A 21,272-nucleotide genomic window follows, 5' to 3' on the forward strand; every position below is an offset into this window, starting at 1 on the left:
ATGACCCTTTATGTTCCTTAATCAGTGCTCCGCCCAGCTGTTGATGTTTCATGGTCATGAGCTCGATCTGGTGGGTCCAACTCAGGGTGTCACTGAAGGTGACTCCCAGGTAGGTGAAATGCTTTGTTTGCTCCAGGGGGGTATCCCCCATGGAAACCCTGGCATTTATTTGTTTGCGCCCCCTTAAAACCATAAATTTGGTTTTGGACACGTTCACCTCCAGCTCATGATCGCTGCAGAAACTCTCGAACCTTGACAGTGCGTTCTGCAGACCCTGTCTGGTTCGTGAAATCAAGAGAGTGTCGTCAGCGAACATGAGCAGGGGGATTCTCATGCCAGCCAAACTTGGGGCATCCGTGGAAAAGTTGTCATAGTACTTGGCAACTCTATTAATATATAGAGAAAACAAGGTAGGTGCCAAAACACAACCTTGCCTGACACCTTTGGCCACTGGAAAATTCTCTGTCACCTCACCCGGTTTACTCAGTGCCACATAATTACACTCCAAATAATTACACTGCACTCAATGCAACATACACTCCAAATACCACTTAGTGCCACATAATTACATGCCACATAATTACACTGCACTCAATGCAACATACACTCCAAATACCACTCAGTGCCACATAATTATATGCTACAAAATTACACTGCACTCAATGCAACATACACTCCACATACCACTCAGTGTCACATAATTACACGCCACATAATTACACTGCGCTCAATGCAACATACACTCCAAATACCACTCATTGCCACATAATTACACTCCACATAATTACACTGCACTCAATACAACATACACTCCAAATACCACTCAATGCCACATAATTACACGCCACATAATTACACTGCGCTCAACGCAACATACACTTCAAATAGAGAGGTAATCTTGCTCCTGAGGCGGAAGCCGGGAGAAACGCTGTGATTTAATTTAAAAAATTGAAATTGTAATTGTGTTTTTAACTTACCTGCTCCCTTCCTTCTGGGCATTTCTCCCTTGACATCAGCTGTGCTAGCCTTCCGCGCAGCGGACCTTAGCGATTGCGCGGCTTGGAAACACACTCGCCGCCATTCTCCACTTGCCCACAGGCCACGGCCACGGCCGTGAGGCCACGGCCACGGCCGAGAGGCCACGCCCCTTTCCCTCGCAGCTACTTAAACGGGCTGATTGCTAGCGCGCGGCAGAGGTAATCTTGCTCCTGAGGCGGAAGTCGGGTGAAACGCTGTGATTTATTTAAAAAAATTGTAATTGTGTTTTTAACTTGCCTGCTCCCTTCCTTCTGGGCATTTCTCCCTTGACATCAGCCGTGCTAGCCTACCGCGCAGCGGACCTTAGCGCTGTCGCGGCTTGGAAACACACTCGCCGCCAATCTCCACTTGCCCACAGGCCACGCCCACGAGGCCACGCCCCTTTCCCTCGCAGCTACTTAAACGCGCTGATTGCTAGCGCGCGGCAGAGGTAATCTTGCCCCTGAGGCGGAAGCCGGGAGAAACGCTGTGATTTATTTAAAAAAATTGAAATTGTAATTGTGTTTTTAACTTGCCTGCTCCCTTCCTTCTGGGCATTTCTCCCTTGACATCAGCTGTGCTAGCCTATCGCGCAGCGGACCTTAGCGCTGTCGCGGCTTGGAAACACACTCGCCGCCATTCTCCACTTGCCCACAGGCCACGCCCACGAGGCCACGCCCCTTTCCCTCGCAGCTACTTAAACGCGCTGATTGCTAGCGCGCGGCAGAGGTAACCTTGCCCCTGAGGCTGAAGCCGGGAGAAACGCTGTGATTTATTTAAAAAAATTGAAATTGTAATTGTGTTTTTAACTTGCCTGCTCCCTTCCTTCTGGGCATTTCTCCCTTGACATCAGCTGTGCTAGCCTTCCTCGCAGCGGACCTTAGCGCTGTCACGGCTTGGAAACACACTCGCCGCCATTCTCCACTTGCCCACAGGCCACGCCCACGGCCGCGAGGCCACGCCCCTTTCCCTCGCAGCTACTTAAACACGCTGATTGCTAGCGCGCGGCAGAGGTAATCTTGCTCCTGAGGCGGAAGCCGGGAGAAACGCTGTGATTTATTTTAAAAAATTGAAATTGTAATTGTGTTTTTAACTTGCCTGCTCCCTTCCTTCTGGGCATTTCTCCCTTGACATCAGCTGTGCTAGCCTTCCTCGCAGCGGACCTTAGCGCTGTCGCGGCTTGGAAACACACTCACCGCCATTCTCCACTTGCCCACAGGCCACGCCCACGGCCGCGAGGCCACGAGGCCATGCCCACGGCCGCGAGGCCACGCCCCTTTCCCTCGCAGCTACTTAAACGCGCTGATTGCTAGCGCGCGGCAGAGGTAATCTTGCTCCTGAGGCAGAAGCCGGGAGAAACGCTGTGATTTATTTAAAAAAATTGAAATTGTAATTGTGTTTTTAACTTGCCTGCTCCCTTCCTTCTGGGCATTTCTCCCTTGACATCAGCTGTGCTAGCCTTCCGCGCAGCGGACCTTAGCGCTGTCGCGGCTTGGAAACACACTCGCCGCCATTCTCCACTTGCCCACAGGCCACGCCCACGGCCGTGAGGCCACGCCCCTTTCCCCCATAAATATGTGCATTCCTCGTACGCGCAGTGGACAAGCGCAGCGGGCGCGCCTAAGGCAAGCCCTTCTGTGCCCGTCCGCGACCGGCAGGGACCAGGGGCCATGCACCCTGCTCCCGCCCTTACTTATACCCCAGCTCAACTACTCTCCTTAAATGTAGCTCAGTCCATTGTCCCTTCCCTGTTTCAGCGCATTGCAGCCTTGGGCATCTCCGTCCCGTTGCTCTCTTCGCCTGAACCTACGCTGCTCACTCCCCGGTTACAGGTTCCCCCCCCCTGCCCCTCTCCCCCCCTCATCCATTACGGCCACCGCTTGCCTGCTTAATACTAGATCAGCAGGCAAGCACCAGCTTGAGCTTTTTAACTTATTAGACACCGACGCCCCTGATTTTCTGTTTCTCACAGACTTGGTTCTCGGTTGACTCCCTCCCCGATCTTCTGTCCGCCCTCCCCGACTCTTACTACGCCCTTCGGGCGGATCGACCAGCTGGTAAAGCCGGTGGGGGTGTGGCGATGATCACTCGTTCTAATCTTCAGTTTCAGCTTCTTTCCTACCCTCCCATACCTGGTGTCGACTTTTTAGTTGCCCGCTCCGTTAATCTTTTGGCCCCCCTTACAATAGTCCTTATGTATCGTCCCCCTCAGAACATGCCTTCCTTTGTGCCCGCCTTGCAAGAACTACTGGCTACGCTTGTGGTCAATAATTCTTCTGTGCTCCTTCTGGGAGACTTTAACTATTGGCCAGGCGACCCCAGGGAGGACTTTTCCTCCAAGGACCTCTCGGCCACTCTTCAGTGTCTTAATATTCTTCCTCACCTTCACTCCCCTACCCACGTTCACGGCCATATTTTAGATCAAATATGGTCAGCTAGTTGTACTATCCTCCCCCCCACAGTCCTTCCTTGCACCTGGTCCGATCACTTTTTGATTTCATTCCCTATTGAGCTCAGAGCACAAGAGAAACTCCCCCTGCCCAAGAATGTTACACTCGTAATTGGAATCGGGTTGACCTCAATTCTATCTGTGCCTCTCTCACTACCTCTCCCCCCGACCTATGTACTCTTTCCCTTGATCGTCAAGTAGACGCCGTGAATCATTGGCTGTCCACCTCTTGCGACCGGGTGACACCCCTTAGGAAAGTCAAGACCTGCCGCCCCCATGACGCCCAAAAATGGTTTACAGACGAGCTGAAAATTCTTAAACTGGATCTTAGGCGTTCCGAACGCCACTGGAGAAGCAACTATTGTCCCTTCTTGCGAACCAAATACAAGCTTCTTCTGGCTAATTATAAGAAGGCTATCCTTTTAGCCAAAACCACCTACTTTTCAGAGAGAATATCTTTGTCAGCCAATAAGCCCAAAGAGATCTTCTCCATAGTCCGCAACTTAGTTGCTTCGGATAGGGCCAACCCTAACCTCATCCCTTCCCATGCTCTCTGTCTGTCTCTGAACGACTTCTTTCTAGAGAAGATCGCGAAGATTAAATCCAATATTCCTTTAGTATCCTCGCCACCTCCTTCCCTTCTTTCCCCTACTCTTCCTTTGTCTTTCCCTTCTCTCGATCAGTTTCCACCTATCCCTCTGAACTCTTTTCTGGCTCTACTTCAGAAAGTGAAGTCAGGCTCCCCGGCTGACTGTGCTCCAGCTCGCATTCTGAGAGAGCTTTTCATTCACTGCCCTGATCCCCCTCTCTCCCTCCTTAACGCCTCTATCTCCTCAGGTTTAGTCCCGAAATTCTTTAAATCAGCTATAGTTCGCCCCATCTTAAAAAAACCTGGTTCAGACCCCTCCCTTCCCTCCAACTTCAGACCCATTTCCCTTCTCCCTTACCTTGGGAAGATCTTGGAGAGCTATATTACATCTTGTCTCTCTTCCTTCATTGAGGATAATCACCTCTTGGCCTCCGACCAAGCGGGTTTTCGTCCGGCCCATTCTACCGAGTCAGTGGTCCTGTCCGTCCTAGACGAGCTAAAGAGCAAGGCAGACTCCAACTTACCTCAAGCCTTGGTGCTCCTAGATCTGTCCGCTGAGTTTGACACGGTCGACCACTCCATCCTCCTCGGCCGTGTCTGCGCAGCGGGCGTTCGGGGCACCGTCCTCTCTTGGCTCGCCTCTTTTCTTAAAGAACGGACTCAGGCTGTCCATCTCTCTGGCTACACTGCCCCAACCCGCTTGGTTCCTTGCGGGGTCCCCCAAGGTTCCTCCCTGTCCCCTCTTCTTTTCAATCTTTACATCCGTCCCCTTATTCTTTCTCTCCTTGACATGGGGGTCTCCTTATATAACTATGCGGATGACCTCCAGTTAGTTTTCGATCTTTCTTCTCCTCTGCACTCCCTTCCTAAATTCCACTCAACTTTAGTTTTCATCTCGGAGTGGATGAACCGTAATCAACTCAAGCTTAATCTGGACAAGACGGAGCTGGTCCTGACTGGCCCTACCATCTCCCCGTGGTCGGTCGCCTTCTGGCCTTCCATCTTCGGCCCCCCGCCCATACCGGCTGCCTCCGCAAAGACCTTGGGTATTAAAGTCAGTCAGGACCTCTCCATGCATGCCCAGATTAGCTCAGTTGTTTCTTCCTGTTTCCTCTCTCTCCGGATTATCCGGAAAGTGTCCCGTTTCTTTTCCTCTGATGCCCTTAAACTTATTATCTTGGCAATGATTCTTTCCCGTCTTGATTACGGGAATAGCCTGTACGTGGGCATTCCGGCCTACGAACTACGTCGACTGCAGGCTATTCAGAATCAGGCCGCCCGTCTTATTCATCACCTTCCCAAGTCCTTTCACATCACTCCTGTTTTGAAATCCCTTCACTGGCTTGCCATCTGCCAAGATCCCTCTTTAAGATGGGCTGCTTGGCCTTCATGGCTCGCACCTGCACTTCCCCGGCTTTCATCAATTCTCTTATTATCCCCTACACTCCCAAACGTGCCCTTCGTTCCTCCAATCAATCTCTCCTCACTGTTCCACGGTTCCGTAGGTCTAAAACTGGAGGCACTAGATTCTCTGTACTAGCTCCTCGTTTTTGGAACACCCTCCCTCTGTCGATCAGATCTATTCCAGTCTACTCCCAATTCCGCAAAGCTCTCAAGACTCATTTGTTTTCCATAGCGTACTCTAGCTGATCTCCTTCGGCAATACCCACTCTTTAGCCCTTTACCTTTAGCGCCAGGAAGCCGCTTGGTCGCAGTGCGCTTTATCAAGAAACTTTCTTCATTTCATTTCATTTCTTCATTTCAAATACCACTCAGTGCCACATAATTACATGCCACATAATTACACTGCACTCAATGCAACATACACTCCAAACAATACTACTCAGTGCCACATAATTACACACCACACAATTACACTCTACTGAATACAAAATACACTCCACACAATACCACTCAGTGTCACCTAATTATATGCTACATAATTACACTGCGCTCAACACAACATACACTCCAAATACCACTCAGTGCCACATAATTACACTCCACATAACTACACTGCACTCAATGCAACATACACTCCAAATACCACTCAGTGCCACATAATTACACATCACATAATTACACTCTACTGAATGCAACACACACTCCACACAATGCCACTCAGTGCCACATAATTATATGCTACATAATTACAATGTAACATACACTCCTCATAATACCACTCAGTGCCACATAATTATATGCTACAAAATTACACTGCACTCAATGCAACATACTCCAAATACCACTCAGTGCCACATAATTACATGCCACATAATTACACTGTGCTCAATGCAACATACACTCCAAATACCACTCATTGCCACATAATTACACTCCACATAATTACACTGCACTCAATGCAACATACACTCCAAATACCACTCAATGCCACATAATTACATGCCACATAATTACACTGCGCTCAACGCAACATACACTCCAAATACCACTCAGTACCACATAACTACATGCCACATAATTACACTGCACTCAATGCAACATACACTCCAAACAATATCACTCAGTGCCACATAATTACACGCCACACAATTACACTCTACTGAATACAACATACACTCCACACAATACCACTCAGTGCCACCTAATTATATGCTACATAATTACACTGCGCTCAACGCAAAATACACTCCAAATACCACTCAGTGCCACATAATTACACACCATATAATTACACTCTACTGAATGCAACACACACTACACAATACCACTCAGTGCCACATAATTATATGCTACATAATTACAATGCAACATACACTCCAAACAATACCACTCAGTGCCACATAATTACACGCCACACAATTACACTGCACTAAATGCAACATACACTCCAAATACCACTCAGTGCCACATAATTACACTCCACATAATTACACTGCACTCAATGCAACATACACTCCAAATACCACTCAGTGCCACATAATTATATGCTACATAATTACACTGCACTCAATGCAACATACACTCCAAACAATACCACTCAGTGCCACATAATTACACACCATAAAATTGCACTCTACTGAATACGACATACACTCCACACAATACCACTCAGTGCCACATAATTATATTCTACATATTTACGCTGCGCTCAACGCCACATACACTCCAAATACCACTCAGTGCCACATAATTACACACCACATAATTACACTCTACTGAATCCAACGCACACTCCACACAATACCACTCAGTGCCACATAATTATATGCTACATAATTACAATGTAAAATACACTTCAAACAATACCACTCAGTGCCACATAATTACACGCCACACAATTACACTCTACTGAATACAACATACACTCCTCATAATACCACTCAGTGCCACATAATTATATGCTACAAAAATTACACTGCACAATGCAACATACACTCCAAATACCACTCAGTGCCACATAATTACACGCCACATAATTACACTGCGTTCAACACAACATACACTCCAAATACCACTCAGTGCCACATAATTACATGCCACATAATTACACTGCACTCAATGCAACATACACTCCAAACAATACCACTCAGTGCCACATAATTATATGCTACAAAATTACACTGCACTCAATGCAACATACACTCTACACAATACCACTCAGTGCCACATAATTATATGCTACATAATTACACTGCGCTCAATGCAACATACACTCCAAATACCACTCAGTGCCACATAATTACACACCACATAATTACACTCTACTGAATGCAACACACACTCCACACAATACCACTCAGTGCCACATAATTATATGCTACATAATTACAATGCAACATACACTCCAAACAATACCACTCAGTGCCACATAATTACACGCCACACAATTACACTCTACTGAATACAACATACACTCCTCATAATAACACTCAGTGCCACATAGTTACACGCCTCATAATTACACTGCACTCAATGCAACATACATGCCAAATACCACTCAGTGTGAAAGAAATATTCCTGGACACTGTCCAGGAGACTGATGCACTGTTCATTCACTCAAGTGAGTGTGAATCATGAATCTTCTATAATAAATACTGTATTCTACATGTGTTTCATCAATTAAACGTATTCAACATGCAATTGTGAACAATTCAAAAGAAACTTCTCCTTGGTGATCTGTTGCTCATTTGTCGTTTTATTCACATTCTTATGAGATTGTTGTAACTTCACAAATTCACAAGTTGTGGCGACAGTGTTGCTTTAAAAATCCCAATGCATTTCGGGCTGAACAAAATGCCCTTCGTCAGGGGAATCTGAGAAACAATAATAGTGGCAATCAATGTATAATAGCGACAAAAAAATATATAGCACTTCATATTGAGGAAACAGGAACTCATTTATTGCTAAGCACTTAAGGACCATTATGGCGTGACCAAGAGAGCGGAAGCGCTTTATTAAAGAAAAGACCACGAGGAAAAACACCTTGTGAAAAAAAAGTGTCTTGTGAAAGAAAAACGTGCCTGGCTGCGTGCAGAGAAGGTGAAGAAAGTAGAACGAGCAGAACAACTGAATGCTTACTTAATCTTGCCGGGAGCGTTTAAAGTAGTGTCAATGTCAGTATATCACTCTGCTCAATAAGTCTTCAAAGATCTGATAAAAAGGAATGGGTGTCCAGATCATTCATAAGAATTATAGTGGTTAACTAAACACTGTGATATATAGGTGCTCGCCCATGAGCGTTTAACAAAAGGTTACCGTATCATATCAGGAGAACGTCCCTGGAAAAAACAAATGCGCGAAAATAATTAGTGACCTCGTGTTAGCGTGGTCAACCTGCCGCGTCGGCGGTAAAGCCGCTGGGAATGAACTTACCGAGTGTGCATTCACGAGTGCTCGACAGGGTGCTCTGTGCCGCGGGTGAAGCTTGAGCCTAACGGAAAGTGCCTCGCTATGATGAGATTAGTGGCCATAGAAAGAGGACTATGTTGGTGTGCGCCATATTGGAACATGAAAAGAACAGAGAACAAAAGCGCAGCGAAGTTGATAATAAGTGTTAACAATAATATGAGTGAGAGTACATTTCACAGTGGGTCCAGCTTATAAACATAGACAATAATTCAGATTGTGATGATAGAATAATCAAGTTGAAAAACCAGCAATAAGTTAAAGGACAACAATGAGATACTGCCACTTAGCGTGTGCACATTCTATTTGGAGGATGTAATACAGATGTGTGCAATAAACGATTAAGGGCTCAATATGTTAACTGTTATATAAAACATGATAATTCAAATTTATCATTTAACCCTGTGGGTGCCAAGGTTTGCAAATGCCAAATCCAATGTGATTCTCGCTGTGATAGTGTCTTAGCACGATCACGTTCAGGATTGGGTTCAATGACCTGTAGGATCCCAAATTTTAATTGGGCTATGTTATGTCTATGTGTGAGCCAATGTTGTACTAAAGGGGAGTTTGCGTTCCTTGTGCGTATTCTGCTCTTGTGTTCAGTAATTCTTGTTCGCAAACTTCGCTCAGTTTTTCCTACGTAGTAGAGGTCACAGGGACATTTTATGTAGTACACAACGAAATTGCTGTTGCAAGTTGCTGTGTATGCCAAAGTGATAGGTTTACCTGATCTGGGATGGTTCATGGTTTTCCCTGTGATTACGTTATTGCAATTAGAGCAATTCATGCATTTGAGTAAACCTTTATATTGAGCCTTGGATTGAGAGGGTTTTGTGTTCAAAATCTCCTTCAGATTGCTCGCCCTTTTATAAGCGAATAATGGTTGGGCATTGAACATGCCCTCGAAATCAGGTTCAGATTGAAGTAAAGTCCATCGATTGAGGATGATGGATTTCACTTGTTTGGATTGGGTGGAGTAGGTTGACACAAAAACTTCTCTAGGGGAAACCTTTGGCACGATTCTTTTCTCAAGAAGTGACTCACGGGTGACATGAGAAACTCGATTTGCTGCCTGATCTAGGACTGAGTCAGGGTAACCTCGTTGCTTGTATTTGTCTCTGAAGACATCAACCATCTGCATGCCAGTGGTGTGATCAGAATTGATGCGTTTAATGCGGAGAAACTGAGAGTACGGGAGATGCTTTTTCAGCGGCCATGGATGAAAGCTATGGTAAGATAAGGCATTGTTCCTATCAGTAGGCTTTGTGAAGATGGAGGTTACAATGTTTCCACCGTCTACCTTGATTAGTACATCTAGAAATGGAATTTGGTGTGTGGAGATGTGGTGGGTAAACTGGATTCGAGGATTGATGGTGTTAAGCTGAGATATGTTGTGTTCTAAATCCTGAATTGTGCCTTGCCAAATGATGAGAATGTCATCAATGTAGCGCTTGAAGACAAGCAGCTGCGTGTTCCATTGGGGCTGTGAAAGAATGTGTTCTTGTTCGAACTTCATCATGAAGATGTTCGCGTAGCTGGGGGCTCCAGAAAAGCCCATTGAGTTACCATTGGACTGAAGGAAGTAGCGGTCCTGCCAATTAAAGTAACTATGGAACAAACAGAAATGTAAGATTTCCATAAGAAAAATCTGGTTGGCTTGTGGGGTATCTGCTCTCAAAAGTGCCCATTCTACAGCCTCCATTCCTTCACGGTGTGGGATGGAGGTATATAGTGCGATGACATCAATGGTGCACAACAGTATCTTTTTGTCAGTTGGGATATTGATTTCTCTAAGCATGTTAAGAAGATGTGTGGTATCTTGTATGTAAGTGTCACCTGATTGGACTATTGGTTGAAGAAATGTGTCCACTCAGTGCCACATAATTACACGCCACATAATTACACTGCACTCAATGCAACATACACTCCAAATACCACTCAGTGCCACATTGTTACATGCCACATAATTACACTGCCCTCAATGCAACATACACTCCAAATACCTCTCAGTGCCAAATAGTTACACGCCACATAATTACACTGCACTCAATGCAACACACACTCCAAAAACCACTCAGTGCCACATAATTACATGCCACATAAATACACTCTACTGAATGCAACACACACTCCACACAATACCACTCAGTGCCACATAATTATATGCTACATAATTACAATGCACTCAATGCAACATACACTCCAAACAATACCACTCAGTGCCACATAATTATATGCCACATAATTACACTGCGCTCAACGCAACATACACTCCAAATACCACTCAGTGCCACATAATTACATGCCTCATAATTACACTGCACTCAATGCAACATACACTCCAAATACCACTCAGTGCCACATAAGTATATGCTCCATATTTAGAAATCTACCCCAAATTCTTTCTCTACTGATGAGGGAAACTATCCCAAAACCCGGGCCATGTCTCGGGTCTAGAGATCTTGGGAACAACAAGTACTTACTTGCACCAACTTTGGTGAACCACTATACGAACTTTGTTTCAACTCTTCAAACTACACGCACTTCACATACCAGAGTGCTTAGGGGCGATCCGGAGGAGAGGCTAGCGGTGTGCGATCCATCGTAGATTTCTGTTAAAGGGCTCCCATGAGCCCCCAAGCTGACGAGCTTTTGGAGACGCACCTGCGCGCCGGAGAGGCATCGAGGCCTGTGACGGTTACTTGGCGGCCTTCTCATCCACCCCAAATTCTTTCTCTACTGATGAGGGAAACTATCCCGAAACCCGGGCCATGTCTCGGGTCTAGAGATCTTGAGAACAACAAGTACTTACTTGAACCAACTTTGGTGAACCACTATACGGACTTTGTTTCAACTCTTCAAACTACACGGACTTCACATACCAGAGTGCTCAGGGGCGATCCGGAGGAGAGGCTAGCGGTGTGCGATCCATCGTAGATTTCTGTTAAAGGGCTCCCATGAGCCCCCAAGCTGACGAGCTTTTGGATACGCACCTGCGCGCCGGAGAGCCATCGAGGCCTGTGACGGTTACTTGGCGGCCTTCTCATCCACCCCAAATTCTTTCTCTACTGATGAGGGAAACTATCCCGAAACCCGGGCCATGTCTCGGGTCTAGAGATCTTGGTAACAACAAGTACTTACTTGCACCAACTTTGGTGAACCACTATACGAACTTTGTTTCAACTCTTCAAACTACACGTACTTCACATACCAGAGTGATCAGGGGCGATCCGGAGGAGAGGCTAGCAGTGTGCGATCCATCGTAGATTGATGCTACATATTTACACTGGGCTCAATGCAACATACACTCCAAATACCACTCAGTCCCACATAATTACACGCCACATAATTACACTGCACTCAATGCAACATACACTCCAAATATCACTCAGTGCCAAATAGTTACACGCCACAAAATTACACTCTATCTATCTGTCGCATCACCAGAGCATCACTCAGCAGCCTCACTCGGGGGCACCACAACATCATTATGCGCTACCACAGCATCACTGAACGCCACAGCATCACTCGTCGCCACCATAACATCACTCAGCGCCACCACAGCATCAATCTGTGCAACCATTCAACAACAACTAGTTCAAATATGTTCTCTCAATGTTTCAAGCTTTATTACGAATGTCACAAAAAGATGTTAATATTTCACTTCTGTTCTTTGATTCTCGTCACAATAAAATACAATGAACATAATCTTCACAAAAGTTATTTACAAAAGTTTAAGCTATTGCCATTATAAATTACAATAACTTTTATTTAAACATTAATTATTAAAAAAAATGTAAAGCAATTGTTATTTGTAATATCAATGCATCTAAGTCACGTAAATACAACACATATTGCATTACAAATGCTATAGGTGTCACATTTGCGAAAATTAAAAGTATTGGCCTTGTAAATGACAAAGCTATTAATTTCGCTATTTTCAAAACCAACACATAAATAAAAAATGTGTCATTTACAATACCAATAGTTCAACATTTCCTAATGCGAGACCTATTGCATTGCAAATGCTTGTTGTAATTGGGTGTAAATCGGTCCAGTAGTTTTGGTGTTATTGAATGAAAGAGATTTATGTATAACCAGAGATGCGGTAGATCCGCGAATCCACACGCACCAGCAATGCCGTGACTAGGTACCACCACTTCAATCAGGAAGTAGCAGCAAAAAAAACTCAAGGGGGCAGGGTAGGAATACCCTGTCCCCCTAGGCCTGGTTGTGGGGTCCCACAACGACCCTGCCTAAGGCCCAACATTTTTTTTTTTATTATTTTGCCACAAATTCACAGAGGATTCGCAGCAAAATTCAAGATTGAAGAACGAAATCAGGCCCTTAGTCTACAAGTACTTTTTGCTACTTCTCAAACCAACGTAAATTCTATAGAGTCTAAGAGCCTGATTTAGATCTTGGCAGGACCGTGACAGAGTAGGCTTTTTGGCAGTCTTCTTGCCCGCCCACCTGGCGGTCATCTTGCCCGATTTAGACCCTGGATTTCAATGGGCATGAAGACCGGATAGGCTGGAGGCACCGGTGGTGGGACTCCAGCAAGGATTCCAGCCGTCGATATTTGGATCTGGCCTGTTTCTAAGGGTATTCCGTTGGGAATCTCTCCCACTTCTAGTCACCAGAATGGGACAAAAAGGGGTGTAAAATCACCTTTTTCGGGGTTCAGGATGTCATTTCCTCCTTTTCACCTTCGACCAGGTCCCACTGTGCTGTTACACCTTGACAGCGACCGACTGGCAGCCCGATTTGACAGACCCCAAGGTATGTATCTGTGGTATATGTGCCGATTCATGGCATGGTGTGTGTGTTTGTTGGTGGGGTGCAAGGCAGAATGTACACATAATGCTCACTACACATATCCTACGTACACATATATACACAAACAAAACATTTTTTTTTTGTAAAAAAATGTGTCACTTAGCTGTCTCCCCAACACTGCGGTTGCCCCCCTGTCAGGACTCTGCCGCTAGGACACCGGCAACCGATTGGGAACATCCAAATCGGATAGCCTACAGTCTCGTTACATCTTACATCCGGTGGTCAGCTTATACCAGAAGAGTTCCACTTTACAGTTTAGAAAACACCTATAATGAGCATTGTATGATAGCTGACAACACTCCAATATCAGAAATCACGTACAACCTGCAAGAATAAGCTTTGAGAATATGGTAGCCAGAGATATATAAAAAGAAGAGAATTAAACTGCTAAGCACACCTCACTCCTGCATTAAAAACCACACAGTTATCTTCAATGCACCTCTTTCCACCCATCAACCGCAATCCCTCCCCCCACATAAACAATACAATTCACTCCAGACTTTCAGCACCCCCTGCTCACAAACAGCTCTGAAAATTCACTTCAGTTGTGACTTTCAGTGCTCCAAGCCAATAGCCTCTCCTGACACAAAACACATCTAACTCGTGATCGGAAGTGATTGGTATCCATTACTCAAGAAAGCTGATTCGTTTTTTCACCGCATTTGGGGCCAGATCTAGGAAGCCTAATACCGGTCGGTAACGGCCGAAATTACCGAATTTCGGCCGTTATCGACCGGTATTAGGCTTTTCATATGTAGGAGGCCACATTTCAGGATTCGGTAATTTACCGAATCGGTAAATTACCGAATTGTTAAAATACCGATTCGGTAAATTACCAAATCTGTAATTTAGGAAGCACTCAAGTGAGTGCTTCTTACATTTAAGGATTTGTTATTTACCACCAACTATTAGTTGGTGGTAAATATCGAATTCCTTTTAAAAAGCAATATTTTTGCTTTTTATTCAGTGCCATGTGGCAGACATACATGCCCTTAGGGCATGTATGTGTGCCACATGTGCACCCATGCACTATTCAGGGGTGCAACAGGGTGTCAATGTGACACCCTGCCATCCTTGAAAGGTTTCCCCCTATTACCAATTCGGTATTTACCGATTCTTAATTAACGAATCTTACCGATTCAGTAATTTGTACCGAAAAATTATCTACATCCCATTTACCTATTCTTAAATACCGAATCGGTAAAATTCGGTATTTAAGAATAGGTAAATTGAGATTACCTACATCTGGCCCTAGATCAGGACGACTACTACGCCTTGCCTAGATCCACAAAGACACATGAATACAGACACACGTATTGACACAGATAAACAGGAGGCACATTAATCTGATACTATTTCATATGGATTCAAACCAGTGACCAGAGATCGCACATACAACTCGCCAGTAGGTGCAAAAAACAGTCTAGTTACCAAGTACCACTGGGCAAAAACTCTTTATTTACAGCCCTTTAGATTCATACTAAATCATAAACTGGTGCCCTGACTGGAAAACAATAAATGATTACATGCTGCAAATTCCTGGTTAACATAGTATATTTCTATGGCCAGAAATGGATGGTGCACCGCAATGTTGAGACCTGATGGTATCAATCGCCCTCATGGCCTGCAGTCCGAATAACAAATGCAGGAACACATGACACACAACTACCGCGGGCTGAGTTAGCTGTGAATGACAGAGCTGTGAGCACTCAGAGGCCCGACTGCTAGGACTGCATCTTCCAGAATGTGCACCTTCCCCCCAAGCCGAGCACAACACCACAAAATGCAGTGCCATCCTGCTTATCAACGTTTTATCCTTTAATTTTCTTTATTCACAGTGGTTGCTTGTTTGAGCGCCATTGGAATTGATCTCAAGCCCTAACTCACGATGCATCAGGCAGACATTGACAGACATTGTCAAATACTCTGCATCTTTTCTTAGTTTAAGATAATTACATCATCTCGGCTTGCACTTTTTTTAACTTTACATTGTAACTCAAGGGTAATGGCTGAATAAAGTCAATGTTAATAAAAACAACATGGTAATTTGAAAACCATCTACCTCGTCCACATCTTTATCAAAAGTCGAGGCCAGTTCGGCTAAAAACCCAATCGCATCCTTGGTGAAGAGTGTTTGGTACTCGTGCTCCAAGCCAGCAGGAGGGCCCCCGAGGTCCACTTTTTCCAGCATCTGAAGACAAGAGATGAGTGGAAAAACAAGAGTTAAGAATGAAATAAAAATGTTAGAGCAATCTCTTGCTTCTTTTTCTCTGCTTCTTGTCTCACAGTTACTAGCTGTCACTTAGACATCACGTTCAGTGGTTCTACTTCGAATGTATAGACTGCAAGGGATTAGAAAGTGTCTTACCTTTTGTACTAGCTACACTTCAATTGTATTAAAAAAAAAATCTGCATAACTTTCCCTAATTGTTTCCATAACCCTGGCTGACACCAGGGGCAGATGTACTAATGTTTCACTCAATACAGTGTGAAAGGGAGAGAGAGAAGAATGGCGCCAGGACAAAATACTATCCGTGGACATAGCTTAACTCTTTTCCCACTCAGCATACATGCAAAGCTGGAAACGTTCTGAGTAAAGAAAACTGTTTTTCAACGTTAATGTATGCCTTGATGACATCTTAGCTTTTTGGTGCAAAACCTCGTCTAGCTTTTTTAGCAGATAGGGTTTTGTGGCAAAACCCATTGGTGATTGCATGGGAACACCCATGTACCGCCCATGGAATGCCCCCTAAGTGCCAAGTAGCACAATGTACTACTTTCCATATTGCAGAGCTACTTTTTAAAGCAAATCAAAATATGGACTGGAAAGTAAATCTGAAAACAGCCCTTTACACCAGGGACACCTTCCTGCACAAAAACAATAATTGATGGCATTTACCTCTTACTATGCATGCTGCAGAATGCAGCATGCATAGAAAGAGGAGAAAATGAGGAGAAATAAAAGTATTTCTCCTCTTGGCGCCACTTCCATGCCTCCCCTGTGGAGGCGTAGGATTCTGGCACATACCTAGGTTTATGATTCCTCTTAAATCTGGGAATGTTTCAGAAGCCATGGGTGTTGTGTGGGACACATACACAGCAACACCCATGGAATGCCCCTTCCATGTAGTGCTCATCGTGAATGGGGCACACATTTACATGGCCATGAAAAGCCACGTAAAGTGGCTTTGCGTGGCCTTATAAATATACTGCGCCACATTGCGCCACAGTAGTGTCAAAAAGTGATGCTCAGGCAGCGCCAAAGTGACAATAGGGCCTGGTAAATGAGGCCTCAAGTGGGTATACAGCTCCATTAAAGACTGTAAGTTCGTCCTGAAAGACACTTTGAGTAGTGGGTAACACCACAATGAGTGGATAAATTAACTTACATAAATGTCATAGGGTGATCATTATGAGGCATACGGACAGCTATATTATCTTCATTGCAAGTCAGGGAACCATGGGCTATCACCTCTATGCTGTAGGTCTGTGGTGGCTAGAATCACTTGGCTTGGGGTCTAGCACAAAGCTATTCCAGTCAAAGTGACTCAGTTGAGATTTCCCAGTATGCAGAACGTACTCCCATTCAAGGAACTGCACTGTTTGTATACTGGACTTCATGTAGCTCCTCACCCTATGGTCCACTTGGGGAGCATAGAGTGTGTGTTTCTTCTTTTACTCTTTCATCAGATGGGATGGTTGGTACTTGGTGCAGAACAAATTAGATCTCACTTTTCCTGAGATGCAGGAGGGAGGGTAATCACCGCAGGCGAATCACACACTCATGAATACTGCAGGGATATTCCGAACGCAGGTCGGCTTCTGTCTGTGGTTCACAAGGGGGTGATTTGAGAAGCAGATCTCTTTTTAGTGGTACAAAGACAGGTATATGTTGAAATGAGCTACTGCACTGAGCCAGTCCTGAGAGCACTGATCCCAGTGAGTACATCATAATGAAGCCGAAAAGCCTGTTATTGTTGTCTCAACAAGAAGGGGTGTCGGTAGAAGTTTGTGATCTTTTAAAACTGGATTGGACTCATTTGCATATGGGTTGTTAAATTTGTGATGACACTAACAAGCTAAAATTGATAAATACTTCCCTGAAAACCCCAAATCATGAGTGTGTTAGATCAAGTAGTTAACAAGAATTTGCTCAGTCTTTTCCAATGAGTTTCGGTCTTCATAAGTCTAGAGTTTGTGCTCTGAAGTGTGCCCTCTGCTCACTGGACCAGGTGGCTCAAGCAAAAGGACACTCAATGAGGCTTAACCCTACTGGAGGTTGCTTGCAAGCTTGCACTGATCATTTTTGGTTTTGGATTAATTTGTACCTAGTTGATCCACATTCTATAATTATGTACATGGGCTGAAACTGGTGGAGTATTCCACAGTCAGCCTAAGTGTTGTATGTCATGTAGTTAAGAAGCATTTGGCTCAATAATTTCAATAATTTTTTTCTTAAGCAATGAAGCATGGATTCTGCCTTCCAGAATCTTTCTTTATTGGACAATCTTGGGGGTTTGCTAAGTTTATCATATTGAGTGGTATGGGGATATTTATTTTATGTCTGTGTGGGTGTGGGAGGTCACTGAATTAACTGCAACTGACTTAGTGATTACAGACCTTCAGGTGTAGAGAAACCCAGCACCACCAGCTTCGACTCATATAGGCGCCTGGCTGATCCTTCCATCTAATCACCACCTTGTACATTCCAGGTCTACTCTACCCCTGCTATTTTTTTAACAGAGTTTCAGCACATAGACCACCTAATTCTCTCATGATTTTATGCACATAAGTTCATCTTAGATACACATAAGTTATCTTTGTACACTGACATTTGAATCCTGATTCACATAATCTGAAATGGTGACATTTCCAATACTGAAAGTGCATTTGCAAATATGTAAATTCAACCAGGAGAAATTTCAATATTCATAATTTTAGGTGGTATGGTGTATTTTTGGACATTTATGGTTGGTCCCCCAGTAAAGATTATTTAACATCCTTAAACACATAAGTTTGAGAGCATGCACCAATAATATCCATGGGTAAGATTACCCTGAAAATGCTCCTAATGCAGTATGGATCATTAATATCGACTCTATAATATTGTCTGACCCTAAACTTGAGGTCAAAATATTGTGACTACAAAAACATCAAGGAAGGGAACATTGTGGTTTTTTAACAGTAGTAGTGAAGTTTACAATATTTATTGCTAAAATATTGTGATACTTAATTTTGGTTTTTGTATGGTATTTAGTTTACATTTTGTTAACTGTATATCGTAATTTATATATTTCAAGTAATGGATTTTATTGGGGTACTGGTTGTATAGTGTTTTTATTTATATATGTATTATTTTGCGTGCGTATTACTATTTAAATCAATTAGGTTAATTAATAATCATTTATTAAGTGGTTTACTTATTGTATTAATAATAATTATATTGTTAATATTTTTCCACTGGATTTTCTTAATAGTGGGGGAATGGGGTGGGTGGAATATAAACGTAAATTGTGTGTTATATTATTAGTGATTATTTTTAATTTTGTTAATTATTGTATTTATACTTTTTAAATGCGATATTGGTTTTCTTTGGGGATCTAGAATCAGTAGAATATCAATAGACATACCCATCTCTTTCAGAGTTCTGAAATTCACTGAAAACCTGGCTAATAAATAGGCCCCTGCTAGCGCCTGGATACCCTCACGGGTGACAAGAAGCACTCTACAAATCTACTGATTGATTGGTTGAATAAAAAACATTATTAAAACATTACATATGTTAATTAAAAATATTCATTTTTTGTTATATTTATTTAAAATATAATACAATATTTTTTTGTTTTTGCTCATTCTTTTCCATTGAGGTTTGGTTTTTATGATTGCCATTTATAAATTTCTAATTAACTGAATGATAAAGAAAATATTATTTTAAATAATGAAAAATATGTTTACACTTTCTAATATTTAATAAATGTTCTAGTTTTTTTAAGCATATAATATATATTTTTTTAAACGTTATTTATGCTTAAATTAACACAGTGTCATACATACATAACCATTCATGGTACAGAAATGGAGTATCCAAGATTCGCAAAAAGGATGTCACATTTCACATATGTTCTACAGGATGCCCCTGTGGGGTCGAGTTAACCTAATGCGGGAGGGTTCAATGGTATCCCGCAGTGCTAGTGTAATATCAAGATGCTTCTGAATTGCTTGTGCTGTGCAGTCTCTGCTTTCCGCACTGTACTTCACCCAGTTCAGTGGGAAGGTGGTGGTGTATTTGTTAGTTGTCAGTCCTCCCTTCCCGCTCCCTGAGGTAGTCCTGCAAGGGCAGCCAAATATCCTTTGGTCTGGATGTAAGAGGCTGTAATTCAGCTAAAATTCCACTATTTGTGTCACAATACATCAAACTTGTAATCCAGTTGTCGAGTGTGGGACTCTGTTTACTACCCCGGCGCAAGGCTATTTCTCTTTTTGCCAATAGTAGTGCTATCGCCACAAATCTGCGGGCCGCACTAGGAACATTTGCAACATGGCCCAGTAGTGCCACTTATAGGGAAGGCGTCATTTGCAAATTCATCATTCGTGAAAGTTCTGCAGAAATGCTATTCCAGTATGGAGCAAGTTTATCACAGGACCAGGACAAGTCTGCAAAATGTGTGTGACACTTGGGGCAATGCGGTAGAACCTGTGTGAACCATCAGCGCTGGAGTGGTGTACGCCCTCTGCAGGAAATTAGTGTATTAGCTTATGTCAGTGGTTACAGGACACTAATTTGGTTTGCATGCAGCATTCTAGCCAGACCTTGGCTGTTAGTGGGAGTCCCAGATCTATTGCCCATGCTGCCCTCACTCTGGTGTCATGTGTTTGTACAAGCACCAGGCATGCGTGATACAGTCTGGATTTGAGGTGATCTCCCGTGGTGTCAGTAATGAGCAGTTTAAGTGGTCTGAAGCTGTCCAGTTCTAGCCGGTATGTTGGTATCCTTTCTCTAAGTGCTGCTTGAAGCCTAGCCAGGACAAAGTGATCAATGTAAGTGGCTTTTTGGAAACGAGGGTCTTCAGTTCGGGAGGATGTGTGACCCCCGGGGAAGAAGTCTCCAAACGTGCGCAATGCATATTGTCAGGGGGGCTTTTCTTTTTGGACGGCGGACACTTGGGGGCCCGTGCTGCAGTCTCCCTGAGCGCCGCTTCCTCCACCACGCGGCAGGAGACTACAGGACCCAGGAGGTTCGGCGGTGACACGCCCACCGGCAAGCGCGCCCGGAGGCGCCGAAAAGGGAGAGGGGAGCCCTGACAAGCGGGGGCTTTTCTTTTTGGACGGCGGACACTTGAGGGCCCGTGCTGCAGTCTCCCTGAGCGCCGCTTCCTCCACCACGCGGCAGGAGACTACAGGACCCAGGAGGCTCGGCGGTGACACGCCCACCGGCAAGCGCGCCCGGAGGCGCCGAAAAGGGAGAGGGGAGCCCTGACAAGCGGGGGCTTTTCTTTTTGGACGGCGGAC

General features: G+C 44.2%; 1 protein-coding gene across 5 annotated transcripts in view; it reads right to left on the reverse strand.

Moving 5' to 3' along the window:
• The window catches only part of LOC144818914 (malate synthase-like), a 388,110-nt gene that overhangs the window by 168,440 nt on the left and 198,398 nt on the right, over positions 1 to 21,272 (reverse strand). For all 5 annotated transcript variants that reach the window (XR_013607176.1, XR_013607175.1, XM_078676787.1 and 2 more), the window contains exon 2: positions 15,826 to 15,954. Coding sequence is in view for 3 of the 5 variants with exons in the window: in XM_078676787.1 (XP_078532913.1) it covers positions 15,826 to 15,954 (129 nt within the window). In the remaining 2 variants the exon portion in view is untranslated. The remainder of the gene's footprint in view (positions 1 to 15,825; positions 15,955 to 21,272) is intronic.

This window comes from Lissotriton helveticus, chromosome 2_1, assembly GCF_964261635.1.
Source record: "Lissotriton helveticus chromosome 2_1, aLisHel1.1, whole genome shotgun sequence".
Classification (NCBI taxonomy): domain Eukaryota; kingdom Metazoa; phylum Chordata; class Amphibia; order Caudata; family Salamandridae; genus Lissotriton; species Lissotriton helveticus.